Source organism: Ranitomeya variabilis, chromosome 6 (assembly GCF_051348905.1).
Source record: "Ranitomeya variabilis isolate aRanVar5 chromosome 6, aRanVar5.hap1, whole genome shotgun sequence".
NCBI lineage: Eukaryota > Metazoa > Chordata > Amphibia > Anura > Dendrobatidae > Ranitomeya > Ranitomeya variabilis.
In genome coordinates, this window is record NC_135237.1 from 226963612 (window position 1) to 226978630 (window position 15019).

General features: G+C 41.6%; 1 protein-coding gene across 1 annotated transcript in view; it reads right to left on the bottom strand.

Annotated features, from left to right (window-relative positions):
* The window catches only part of TRIO (trio Rho guanine nucleotide exchange factor), a 3555343-nt gene that overhangs the window by 2870642 nt on the left and 669682 nt on the right, over positions 1-15019 (bottom strand). Inside the window, 1 exon segment of the mRNA XM_077269474.1 lies at positions 6790-6912. Within this exon segment, the coding sequence (XP_077125589.1) occupies positions 6790-6912 (123 nt within the window).

Consider the following 15019-nt stretch of genomic DNA (forward strand, 5'->3'; position numbering starts at 1 on the left):
CTATTCCAATTATCCCATAAATCTTTGCTCATTTTCTCAAGTGATGCATTGCATTCATGGAGGCGATTTAATAGTGATTAATGATTTTTTTCTAAACATTTTTTGCAGTTTCTATATTATCGAAAATACTATTAGTTCCAAAAAGTTGACACCTATAAATCAAAACTGTACACCTTTTTTGTAAATAATATACCAAATTCCAAAGATGAAATCTTAATTAAATTAGCTATACTTAAAAAAAAAAAAAGTTAATCGGATAAGATAACATGTCTAATATAAAAATAATCAAAATACCCTACTCAACAATGAAATTTCAGCGCCAATAACCTCAAAAGTTGTGGAATTCTGAAAATCACTATTGATAGACATGATAATGATATTGAAATGTTGAGGAAATTAAAACATTTTCTTAACATTTCAATTTATTAAGTATGAAATATTAGCACCACACATACTTTCACGCATAGGCATGGTATCAATTAGGTTATCAATTTTTCTATGAAGAATGTTCTGCCAGTGAACTTGGGAACACAAATTATCAGGATCAGCTGCTGGCAGCTCACTTTACAACTGCTCACTAATGAGGTCCCAGATGTGCTCCATGAAAGACAAGTCCAGAGACACAAGCAGCATGCGGCCATTAATAACCTCATTGATAAGAGATGTCAAAGCGTGCAAGTCCACGTATTTATGTGTATGGCACACATGTATGATACTAAAAAATTCTAGATGTTTTGGACATTTTACTTTCATTTTTCATTGGCATATTATTAACATGTCAATTGATTCTGTGATTTTCATAAATCCCTAACATTTTACTTCTTCTTGTTGAAAATGTTGAGGAGTGAATTTTGTTTTTGCGTTTTTCTATAAAAAAGACAAATGCATATAAAGGGAGAGTGTGTGTGAATGTATATCAGAATAAAGATTCCAATAGCATAAGAAAATACCACCGGCTAGAAGCATTACCATACTTGCTTCTCCATTAATTACTTTACCAAGTCCAAAAATAGTGGACAAATAAACCGTATAACCAAAAGATGAGTACAAAATACTCATAGACCACTACGATACTCCAAGATATAAAATCAATAAAGTTTATTGAACGTTAGTATTTAAAAATTACATCATATCATGTGAGGATCTCAAAAGACCAAGCAAAAAATCCATGTGCAGTGGTGGTAAAACATATGGCATTGTATCATATACGTATGTTACTCTACTCCCACATGAGCTTCACTATCCATCCTATAAGGTTATAATCATATATCAAATAAATACCCGGATGAAGGAAACTCCACAGTAGGGATATAAATCAATGCTTACCCATTGTAGATCACGACCACCATGCACAGAACGCCCCGATGCGCGTTTCGCCCACGTGCTTTCTCAAGGGGAAAGCACCTGAGTGTCGGCGCCACAGCTTGGTTTCCACATGCGAGATACGGACGTGTGCCTCGCATGTTGAAATGAGCCCTTAGATGGAAACTCCAAAGTACCGTATATACTCGAGTATAAGCCGAGATTTTCAGCCCAAATTTTTTATACTCGAGTATATACGGTAAGTGTTCAGCGTAGAGTGCCGGATAAATCATGATCCTAAACGTTTTGTAAAACATTCCCAATAAAAGATTCAACTCAGTCCACAAAATTGCAAGTATCCACTCAGGTCTGTCATCTGTTAATGGTAATATAGGGGGCTTCCACATTACTGGTAGTACAAAGGCTCTGGAAAAAATGATATAGCTCCTCAACTGCCAAAAGAAATTCATAAAATTCTCTGCTCCCAAATCTAAATGCCCCCTTCTCTTCTGAGGCCCACAGTGTGCCTAAACAACATACAGCTCTGGCAAAAATTAAGAGACCACCACATGTCATGGGCAGCCCAATCTCCAGACCTGAACCCCAATGAAAACCTCCGGAATGTAATCAAGAGGATGATGGATAGTCACAAGCCATCAAACAAAGAAGAACTGCTTACATTTTTGCGCCAGAAGCAGTGTGAAAGACTGGTGAAATGCATGCCAAGATGCATGAAAGCTGTGATTAAAAATCATGGTTATTACACAAAATATTTATTTCTGAACTCTTTCTGAGTTAAAATATTAGTATTGTTGTTGCTAAACAGCGTGGCAAACACTGCTTCTGTTCGACAGTAAAGGTTGTGGTTCCCAAGCTATCAAGTGACAGCGTGAAACCGCAGTTGTGATTGGAGGTAAATAGGTTACCTTTGGTCAATGGTGTTAGTTGACGGGACTACTGCTCCCATCCTACCTACACCTGCAGCAAGAGCAGACGGCATCTGATGGGAGCACTCATCAGCCTGCACTGTAAATACATGATTTAAAATAAAAAAAAATATATACGTTCCCCTGTATTTTTGATAACCAGCCAGGCAAAACTCAAAGCTGGGGCGGCAACCCTCAGCTGTCAGCTTCAGCAAGGCTGGTTATCAAAAATAAAGGTGCCCCCACTCCGATTTTTTAGTAAAAAAAGGGTGTGGTGTTCCCCCAATTTTTGAGAACCAGCCAAGATAAACCATACAGCTGGGGGTAGGTATTCTCAGGCTGGTAAGGAGCCATGGATGTTGTGAATTTGGTTTCTGGGCTCCCCCGGTGGTCACTGGTGGTACTGAACTTGTGTGCTTCATCCCCTCTGTTCACCTGTTTCCATCAGGATGTGGGAGTTTTCTATTACTGTCATGGTTCTCAATGGCAAGAGAACGTAGTAAAGCATTCAAAATGACTAGCTCTTGGAAGATGGGAACTCGAGCTGACTGTGAGCTAAACCTACCGCACAACTAACAGTGGCCAGGTAGCGTGCCTACGTTTTATCCCTAGACGCCCAGCGCCAGCCGGAGGACTGACTGACCCTAGCAGAGGAAAATACAGACCTGGCTTACCTCTAGAGAAATTTTCCCCAAAAGGCAGACAGTAGCCCCCACATATATTGTCGGTGATTTTAGAGGAAATTGACATACGAAGTATGAAGATAGGTTTAGCAAATTGAGGTCCGCTTACTAGATAGTAGGAAGACAGAAAGGGAACTTACACAGTCAGCTGAAAACCCTTTCAAAACACCATCCTGAAATTACTTTAAGACTCTAATATCAACTCATGACACCAGAGTGGCAATTTCAGCTCACAAGAGCTTCCAGCCTCAGAAATATTCAATCACAGAGAACTGGAACAAAAAATGCAAAACAAACTTAGGACTAAAAGTCCAACTTAGCTGATAGTAGTCTAGGAGCAGGAACATGCAACAGAAAGGCTTCTGGTAACATTGTTGGCCGGCATAGAAATGACTGAGCAGCAAGGCTAAATAGAAAACTCCCACATCCTGATGGAAACAGGTGAACAGAGGGGATGAAGCACACAAGTTCAGTACCACCAGTGACCACCGGGGGAGCCCAGAAACAAAATTCACAACACATGGATATTGCCCCCCAGCCTAAAAATAGCATTGCACAGCCACACAGAAAAAGAGCATGTATTAGATGTGCCAATTCTGGTGCTTTGCCCAGCTCTTCCCACTTGCCCTGTAGCGGTGGCAAGTGGGGTTCATATTTGTGGGGTTGATTTCACCTTTGTATTGTCAGGTGACATCAAGCCCATGGATTAGTAATGGAGAGGCATCTATAAGACACTTATCCATTACTAGTCTTATAGTAATTGAATCTCTCGTCTCCTGTAATAAAGCAAAAAATAAAAAAGCAACAATATGCCTCACCTGTCCGTCATTATGTTCCACTATGTAATCCATATATGGGGGATAAACAGTTTTCAAAATGGACGGTGCCAACATGCAACCGTCCAGGCGGAGAACCACTGATGAATGAGCTGCTGCAAGCGAAGCATCAATTACCAGCAGTGATGTCATCAAGGTTACTGCAGGTCACTGAGGCTACATTTCCAGCTGGGCAAATGAACTGCGGTGACCTCAGTGAGATCCCCGCTAGCAAAGTGAGAAAGTCTCATGGTGCACCGTTGAGCTCACCGCAGTTCACAGCATGAGACTTTCTCACAGTACAAACGGTGATCTATGTTCGCATATATTGGTCTCTACAGAATGCTGTTGTGTTCCTCCTTTTTGCAAGCTTTGTATTCATTGCAGTAGGCATCTGTTAATACTATATGGAGGTGATGGTCAGGTTTTTTTGTTCTATGCAGTTATCCATTGGTGGTTGTTACCTCCTCCTTTCTGACTCTGCACCCCACCCATCAGCCTAAGGGTGTTGTTTATAATCAACTCTGTTTCCTACCAGCTTACTTTAATGTGAAAGTTTGTAACGCAGGAGAGGTATTTTTGCCCATTCACACTGTAGACTTTAATAGGCACAAGAGACACATTTATTAGATGATAGGACCGATCAGAGAAGTGTCACCTTGTCACGGTTAATGGGCTCACATGAATTGACCAATTTATGCGCTAAGAACCTTTACTTTCGTAAATAATTTTTCTTTTACTTTTTATTACAGTTTACTCAGCAATTATGATTAGTGTTGAGCCATACCTTCCGATATGCAAAGGTATCGGTATCGGATTGGATCGGCCGATATCCAAAAAATATTGGATATCGCCGATACCGATACCCGATACCAATGCATATCAATGGGACACAAAATATCGGAATGGTTCCCAGGGTCTGAAGGAGAGGAAACTCTCCTTCGGGCCCTGGGATCCATATTCATGTATAAAATAAAGAATAAAAATAAAAAAGAAAGATATACTCACCCCTCCGATGGCCCCGGCTCTCACCGGTCCAAGCGTCTGCCTCCGTTCCTAAGAATGCAGAGTGAAGGACCTTCGATGACGTCGCGGCTTGTGATTGGTCACGTGACCGCTCACGCGACCAATAACAAGCCGCGACGTCATCGACGGTCCTTCACTCCCTGCATTCTTAGGAACGGAGGCACCGCTAAGAGCCAGGGTACGCCGGAGGGGTGAGTATATCAATATTTTTTATTTTTATTATTTATTTTTTACATGAATATGGATCCCAGGGCCTGAAGGAGAGTCTCCTCTCCTCCAGACCCTGGGAACCATACGCACCGCACACTTCCGATTCCAATTTCCGATATCGCAAAAATATCGGAACTCGGTATCGGAATTCCGATAGAGCAAATATCAGCCGATACCCGATATTTGCAGTATCGGAATGCTCAACACTAATTATGATAGATTTTGTGTTCGCATATATATCGGTCTCTACAGAGTGCTGCTATGTTCCTCATTTTTGCAAATATCCCTCACCTGTCAGTCATTATGTCCCACTACGTAATCCATATCTGGGGGACAAACAGTTTTCAATATGAACGGTGCCAACATGCGACTGTTCAGGCTGAGAACCACTGATGAATGAGATGCTGCAAGTGAAGCATCAATTACCAGCAGTGATGTCATCAAGGTTACCGCAGGTCATTGAGGCATATGCTCCCAGCCGGGCAAATGAACTGCGGTGATCTCAGTGAGATCCCCGCTAGCACAGTGAGAACCTCTCACGGTGCAGCTTTGAGCTCAGAGAGTTCACCGCAGTTTACTGTGAGAAATTAGTGAACTCTATGAGATCAGCACTACACCATGAGACTTTATCACAGACCTAGTGGTGATCTCACCGAGGTCACTGCAGTTCATTCGGCCGGCTGGGAAAGCAGCCAATATGACAGTCAGTAACCTCGATGACATCACCGCTAGTCACTAATGCTACGCTCGCAGCTCCTCATTCCCCAGTAGTTCTCAGCCTGGATGATCGCATCTTGGCCCCATCCAGGTTGAAAACAGTTGATCCTCAAGACATGGATTATGGTGTGGGACAGAATGACGGACAGGTGAGGGATATTGTTGTTTTTCATTTTTGTTTTATTACAGGAGATGAGGGATTCAATGGAATGGGCATTAGCTAAGTATAATTGTGTTTGTTATTTTTAAATAATAAAGTAAAAGTGTGTTTTGTCTTATTTCAAATAAAAGACTTTATTCTGGCTGTGTGTTTATTTACAATACACCTATAGGATTAGTAATGGAGAGTAGTCTTATAGATGCCTCTCCATTACTAATCTGTGGGCTTGATGTCACCTGACAATACAAAGGTGACATCAATCCCACAACTATGAACCCAAATTGACACAGCTACAGAGCAAGTAAGAAGAGCTGGGCAAAGAGACAGAATTGGCGCATCTAATAGATGTGCCTTTTCTGGGTGACTGGGGGCTGCTATTTTTAGGCTGTAGTGGGGTTAAAATATCCATTACCAGCCTGAAAATACCATCCCCCAACTGTTTGCTTTAGCTTGGCTGGTCATCAAAAATGGGGGGGGGGACCCCACGCCGCTTTTTTGAAAATATTTATTTAAATAAAAAATCAAGAGTGGGGCCCCTTCTATTCTTGATAACCAACCAGTGTTCAGAGGCTGAACATGAACAATAACATGGACTTCCTGGTGAAGTCGGTGTTCGGTGTCTGTACCAAAAACCTATTGTTCGGGCACGGACATCAAACTTTATTGCTCTGGTTCGCCTATCTCTAAGACCTGTCATATCTAAATGGGTGAGCCTTTATGTTCCTGTGTATGAAATGTTTTTTTTATATATTATACCTTTTGTGTACAGAAGAGGCTATTTGTGTTTGTATGCTGGAAGTTTATGGACTTTCAATAAATCTTTCTGTGTGATCAAGACACCATATGTCTGTGCATATACTTCAACCGCTGCCAAGAGTGAGTGAATTTCTACAACACAAACAACTATACTTTTAATTTATTTTCATAGCAATCATTTGGTGGATATTTACCTGTGCAACTTCCTCAAAATCTTCATGACGTTTTTGCAATGCCCTTGCTCTGTGAAGAGACTTTCCTACTCCTGTGTGTTTACTAAGAAATGCTTCTCCATGGTTCTCAATCCAATCCAGCACCTATACAGGTTAATAAATAAGGGGAAAAAATAGTTGTTACCAGTGGGCTGCAGAGATGAATCAATGGCAGATTTTAAGCAGTGGTCACTAATTGTTCCTCAAGATTTGACCAGCAATCAAAAATAATCATTAGGCTGGGTACCACTTTTAGGTTCCAAGAACCAAATCACGTGTAGTCAAGAACCTCAATTTATGATGCAAACTTACTGTATGTTTATTGCTTGATCAGCTTTTGGCACATCCAGTATTATGCAAAAACAAATCCTCACACAGAGCAATCTATAGACAAATTAAAATGTTACAGGTTTTGGAAAATGGCAGCAAGCTATTTTATTTTATTTATTTTGACACATTTCTGATTTTTTTTCACCACTTAAAAAATATAGATATTAAAAATACACAAGCATCGCTGTAATTATACCGACCTGGAGAATCATATTGTCAGGTTATTTTTTACAGGACAATGAAGAAAAATCCAAACCAACTATTTCAGAATTGCAGTATTTGTGCAATTTCTACCACTTGTAATTTTTACCCACTTTTCAATACAGTTTACTACTCAATGTGAATTCAAAATCACAACTCATCCTGCAAAACAAACAAGTTCACATACAGCTACATCGATGTAAAAATAAAAAAAAAGTTATGGCTTTTGAAAGAATGACAGGATAAAAAACAAAAGCAGAAAAACAGACTTGCCCAGTCGGTAAGGGTTTATGCACTGTGAAATTAGGTAGGTGGACAGAAAATAATAACATTTATTTTTATTTATATATAAAATTATATTTACTAACACAAGCATAACATTGACAATTACATTTTATTTTGAACAATAATACAAAAGCCCTTAAATTTTATCAACGCAGGTGCTCAAACTGTTTTCCATCACAATTTGTACAGCTTTGAAGTCTGCCTCTTACGCTTCGACAAACATTTTTGCACAAGTCTCTTTGGGTATTAATTTCTTGAAATGCATCTCTTATGTAATTTTTCAAATCACTTACACTTTTTTGGTTTTTGACTATAAACTTTGTTCTTGAGTACTCCCCAAAATAAAAAATTCATTGGGGTCAAGTCTGGTGAACGTGCCAGCCAATCAAGTGGGCCTCTTCGGCCAATCCATTTATTAGGAAATGTTTCATCAATATACTCGGGGACTACTCTTGAATAATGTGGAGGAGCCCCATCTTGTTGGAAATAAAGGTCATTTGAATTAGGCTGTTCCTGTAACTGGGGAACATGTTGTGAACTCTGTTTTTAGGCTCCCTCTTGTGGTCACAAGAGGTACTGTGTGAGTGCTGTCTTTGGGCTCCCTCTGGTGGCTCTTTGTGTCATTCTGCAGGTCTGGGGCTGGCTTCAGCTGTCTCGTTATCTGTTAGCTGGTTTCCTATTTAGCTCACCTGGACTTTCAGTGGTTGCCTGCTGTCGATGTATTCAGTGCTATTTTGATCGCTCCTGAATTCCTTTGTTATCAATCTCTCCAAGAGAAGCTAAGTTCCTGTTTGGTTATTTTTTGCTCATCAGTGTTCAATATGTTTCTTGGTTATTTATTTGTCCTTGTCCAGCTTGCTAATATGTGATTTCCTTGCTTGCTGGTAGCTCTAGGGGGCTGAGTTTCTCCCCTCACACCGTTAGTTGGTGTGGGGGTTCTTGAATTCTCAGCGTGGATATTTTGTATAGGGTTTTTTATTGACCGCACAGTTCCCTGTCTGTCTTCTGCTATCTAGTATTAGTGGGCCTCATTTGCTGAATCTGTTTTCATTTCTACGTTTTGTATTTTCCCCTTACCTCACCGTTATTATTTGTTGGGGGCTTCCTATATCTTTGGGGTCATTTCTCTGAGGCAAGTGAAGTCTTACTTTCTCTATAGGGGTAGCAAGTTTCTCAGGCTGCGTCGAGACGTCCAGGAATTTAGGCACGTTCACCGGCTACCTTTAGTGTGTTTGGTTAGGATCAGGTTTTGCGGTCAGTCCAGTTACCACTTCCCTAGAGCTCGTTCTATGTTCAGTAACTAAGCTAGTCCATTCTGTGATCCTCAGCCACTAAGGATCATAACAGGAACAACTTGATTCATTACAATTTTGAGATACTTATCTCCTGTGACTGTTCCATAAAAAAAAGGTCCCAAAACACCAAAACTTGAAATACCACCCCAAACATTGACATCAGACTCATTTAGTTGTTGCTCTAATGTTAAATGCATGTTCTCATTATACCAGTAAATACAATTATGTCTGTTAACATGGCCAGATAATTTGAAAGAAGCTTCATCACTCCACATAATGTTATCTAAAATTACTGTATTTTCTTCAATTTTGTTAAGCATAATCTCACTAAATTGCAGCCACCTGTCTGGATCATCCTCCAATAAACCATGAATTAGACGTGGACGATAAGCTTTCCACCCAGTAGATTTCAGGATTCGCATGATGGAAGCTCGTGAAATTCCCAATTCTAAAGAGACTCTTCTGGTGGACTTTTTTGGACTCTGAACAAATGTTTCAGCAACAAGTTGTTTATTATTTTCTCTACAGACTGTTTTGGGTGGACCAGTTTTTTGAGCATTAAGGATTGAGCCAGTGGTATCAAATTTGTCACGAATGCGGTAAATGGCTTGTCTCTTTGGGGCTTGAGTACCAAATGTTTCAACCCGATTTGCTCTAACTGTTTCAGCATTTTGAGATTTCCAATACTCTTTTAAAATCCATTTTCTTTGATCTGTATTTAAATTATTTGCCATTTTGGGGGAGATTTATCTGTTAAAACTGGATCTGCGAAACTGACTCAGTTGCCCTTAGCAACCAATCAGATTCCACCTTTCATTTTCCAAAAAGTCCATGAAGAATGAAAAGTGGAATCTGATTGGTTGCTAACTAGGTCAGTTTCACTTTACACCATGTTTGATAAATCTTCCCCTTCATAACCCTATTACACATATCGTCCACCTACTTTTGGACCACCCTGCATATATAATATGTGTCTGTGGTTAGGTGAGGGAAGCTCTCCGCTTACTTTTTCATATTCCTAAGTAACAGCAGAGGTATAGAGACAGGATCATATAGTATGAGACCCGGTGTGGAGTCACTGAAGACCAGTTGATACGTGTGGTACAGAGATCCTGGAATTATGCGAGTTAGGCCAGCGTCACATATAACATATAAAAAAAACAGTCCGTTTCTCACGGCAGAAAATCGCACCAATGTTCTCTGCATGGCCATCTATGTGTAATCCGTCGGCAATGCGATGATGCAATTTCCTCGCATCTATATATCCGTATGACATCTGTATGGCTTTACATTTCTCACTGCTTTTCCTCATTTAACCCCTTCATGACCCAGCCTATTTTGGCCTTAATGACCTTGCCATTTTTTGCAATTCTGACCAGTGTCCCTTTATGAGGTAATAACTCAGGAACGCTTCAACGGATTCTTGCGGTTCTGAGATTGTTTTTTCGTGACATATTGGGCTTCATGTTAGTGGTAAACTTAGGTCGATAATTTCTGAGTTTATTTGTGAAAAAAACGGAAATTTGGTGAAAATTTTGAAAATGTCGCAATTTTCACATTTTGAATTTTTATTCTGTTAAACCAGAGAGTTATGTGACACAAAATAGTTAATAAATAACATTTCCCACATGTCTACTTTACATCAGCACAATTTTGGAAAGAATTTTTTTTTTTGCTAGGAAGTTATAAGGGTTAAAATTTGACCAGTGATTTCTCATTTTTACAACAAAATTTACAAAACCATTTTTTTTAGGGACCACCTCACATTTGAAGTCAGTTTGAGGGTTCTACATGGCTGAAAATACCCAAAAGTGACACCATTCTAAAAACTGCACCCCTCAAGGTGCTCAAAACCACATTCAAGAAGTTTATTAACCCTTCAGGTGTTTCACAACAGCAGAAGCAACATGGAAGGAAAAAGTTAACATTTAACTTTTTAGTCACAAAAATGATATTTTAGCAACAATTTTTTTTATTTTCCTAAGGGTAAAAGGAGAAACTGGACCACAAAAGTTGTTGTCCAATTTGTCCTGAGTACGTTGATACCTCATATGTGGGGGTAAACCACTGTTTGTGGGCACGGCAGGGCTCGGAAGCGAAGGAGCGCCATTTGACTTTTTCAATGAAAAATTGGCTCCAATCTTTAGCGGACACCATGTCGCGTTTGGAGAGCCCCCGTGTGCCTAAACATTGGAGCTCCCCCACAAGTGACCCCATTTTGGAAACTAGACGCCCCAAGGAACTTATCTAGATGCATAGTGAGCACTTTAATCCCCCAGGTGCTTCACAAATTGATCCGTAAAAAATGAAAAAGTACTTTTTTTCACAAAAAAAATTTTTTAGCCTCAATTTTTTCATTTTCACATGGGCAACAGGATAAAATGGATCCTAAAATTTGTTGGGAAATTTCTCCTGAGTACGCCGATACCTCATATGTGGGGGTAAACCACTGTTTGGGTGCACGGCAAGGCTTGGAAGGGAAGGCGCGCCATTTGACTTTTTCAATGGAAAATTAGCTCCAATCGTTAGTGGACACCATGTTGCGTTCGGAGAGCCCCTGTGTGCCTAAACATTGGAGCTCCCCTACAAGTGACCCCATTTTGGAAACTAGACCCCCCAAGGAACTAATCTAGATGTATAGTGAGCACTTAAAACTCCCAGGTGCTTCATAGAAGTTTATAACGCAGAGCCATGAAAATAAAAAAATATTTTTCTTTCCTCAAAAATGATTTTTAGCCCGGAGTTTTTTATTTTCCCAAGGATAATAGGAGAAATTGGACCCCAAATGTTGTTGTCCAGTTTGTCCTGAGTACGATGATACCCCATATGTGGGGGTAAACCACTGTTTGGGCGCATGGCAGGGCTCGGAAGGGAAGGCACGCCATTTGGCTTTTTGAATGGAAAATTAGCTCCAATCATTAGCGGACACCATGTCGCGTTTGGAGAGCCCCTGTGTGCCTAAACATTGGAGCTCCCACACAAGTGACCCCATTTTGGAAACTAGACCTCCCAAGGAACTAATCTAGATGTGTGGTGAGCACTTTGAACCCTCAAGTGCTTCACAGAAGTTTATAACGCAGAGCCATGAAAATAAAAAATTATTTTTCTTTCCTCAAAAATGATTTTTTAACCCACAATTTTTTATTTTCCCAAGGGTAACAGGAGAAATTGGACCCCAAAAGTTGTTGTGCAGTTTCTCCTGAGTATGCTGATACCCCATATGTGGGGGTAAACGACTGTTTTGGCACACGTCGGGGAGCGGAAGGGAAGTAGTGACGTTTTGAAATGCAGACTTTAATGGAATGCTCTGCGGGCGTCACGTTGCGTTTGCAGAGCCCCTGATGTGCCTAAACAGTAGGAACTCCCCACAATTGACCCCACTTTGGAAACTAGACCCCCAAGGGAACTTATCGAGATGTGTGGTGAGCACTTTGAACCCCCAAGTGCTTCACAGAAGTTTATAACGCAGAGACGTGAAAATAAAAAATGTGTTTTCTTTCCTCAAAAATATTTTTTTAGCCCAGAATTTTTTAATTTTTCCAAGGGTAACAGGAAAAATTTGACCCCAAAAGTTGTTGTCCAGTTTCTCCTGAGTACGCTGATACCCCATATGTGGGGGTAAACCACTGTTTGGGCACATGGCGGGGCTCGGAAGGGAAGTAGTGACGATTTGGAATGCAGACTTTGATGGAATGGTCTGCGGGAATCATGTTATGTTTGCAGAGCCCCTGATGTGCCTAAACAGTAGAAACCCCCCACAAGTGACCCCATTTTGGAAACTAGACCCCCCAAGGAACTTATCTAGATGTGTGGTGAGCACGTTCAACCCCCAAGTGCTTCACAGAAGTTTACAACGCAGAGCCGTGAAAATAAAAAATCATTTTTCTTTCCTCAAAAAAGATGTTTTAGCAAGCAATTGTTTATTTTCACAAGGGTAACAGGAGAAATTGGACCCCAATATTTGTTGCCCAGTTTGTTGTGAGTACGCTGGTACCCCATATGTGGGGGTAAACCACTGTTTGGGCGCATGTCAGGGCTCGGAAGGGAAGTAGTGACATTTGAAATGCAGACTTTGATGGAATGGTCTGCGGGCGTCACATTGCATTTGCAGAGCCCCTGATGTGCCTAAACAGTAGAAACACCCCACAAGTGACCCCATTTTGGAAACTAGACCCCAAAAGGATCTTATCTAGATGTGTGGTGAGCACTTTCAACCCCCAAGTGTTTCACATAAGTTTATAACGTAGAGCCGTGAAAATAAAAAATAATTGTTCTTTCCTCAAAATTATGTTTTAGCAAGTAATTTTTTATTTTTGCAAGGGTAACAGGAGAAATTGGACCCCAATAGTTGTTGCCCAGTTTGTCCTGAGTACGCTGGTATCCCATATGTGGGGGTAAACCACTGTTTGGGCGCACGTCGGGGCTTGGAAGGGAGGGCGCACCATTTGACTTTTTGAACGCAAGATTGGCTGGAATCATTGGTGGCGCCATGTTGTGTTTGGAGACCCCTGATGTGCCTAAACAGTGGAAACCCCTCAATTCTAACTTCAACACTAACCCCAACACACCCCTAACCCTAATCCCAACTGTAGCCATAACCCTAATCACAACCCTAACCCCAACACTCCCCTAACCACAACCCTAACCCCAACACACCCGTAACCCTAAATCCAACCCTAATCCTAACCCTAATCCCAACCCTACCCACAACTGTAACCCCAACACAACCCTAACCCTATCCTTAACCCTAACCACAAGCCTAATCTGAACCCTATTTCCAACCCTAGCCCTAATTCCAACCCTAAGGGTACCGTCTCACATAACGATTTACCAATGATCACGACCAGCGATACGACCTGGCCGTGATCGTTGGAAAGTCATTGTGTGGTCGCTGGGGAGCTGTCACACAGACCGCTCTCCAGCGACCAACGATGCCAAGGTCCCGGGTAACCAGGGTAAACATTGGGTTACTAAGCGCAGGGCCGCGCTTAGTAACCCGATGTTTACCGTGGTTACCAGCGTAAAAGTAAAAAAAAAAAAACGTACATACTCACATTTTGGTGTCCTTCAGGTCCCTTGCCGTCTGCTTCCCGCTCTGACTGAGTGCCGCCGTACAGTGAGAGCAGAGCGCAGCGGTGACGTCACTGCTGTGCTGTGCTCTCACTTTCCAGCCGGCAGACAGTCAGAGCGGGAAGCAGACGGCAAGGGACCTGAAGGACACCGAAATGTGAGTATGTACGTTTTTTTTTTTTTTTTACTTTTACGCTGGTAACCACGGTAAACATCGGGTTACTAAGCGCGGCCCTGCGCTTAGTAATCCGATGTTTACCCTGGTTACAAGTGAACGCATCGCTGGATAGCTGTCACACACAACGATCCAGCGATGACAGCGGGAGATCCAGCGACGAAAGAAAGTTCCAAACGATCTGCTACGACGTATGATTCTCAGCGGGGTCCCTGATCGCTGCTGCATGTCAGACACAGCGATATCGTATGGATATCCCTGGAACGTCACAGATCGTACCGTCATAGCGATCAAAGTGCCACTGTGAGACGGTACCCTAACTCTAATTCCAACCCTAACCCTAAGGCTATGTGCCCACTTTGCGGATTCGTGTGAGATTTTTCCGCACCATTTTTGAAAAATCCGCAGGTAAAAGGCACTGCGTTTTACCTACGGATTTACAGCGGATTTCCAGTGTTTTTTTGTGCGGATTTCACCTGCGGATTCCTATTGAGGAACAGGTGTAAAACGCTGCGGAATCCGCACAAAGAATTGACATGCTGCGGAAAATACAACGCAGCGTTTCCGCACGGTATTTTCCGCACCATGGGCACAGCAGATTTGGTTTTCCATAGGTGTACATGGTACTGTAAACCTGATGGAAAACTGCTACGAATTCGCAGCGGCCAATCCGCTGCGGATCAGCGGCCAATCCGCTGCGGATCCGAGGCAATCCGCTGCGGATTCGCAGCCAAATCCGCACTGTGTGCACATGCCCTAACCCTACCCCTAACCCTAACCCTACCCCTAATTCTAACCCTAATTCTAACCCTAATTCTAACCCTAGTTCTAACCCTAACCCTAGCAGAAAAAAAAT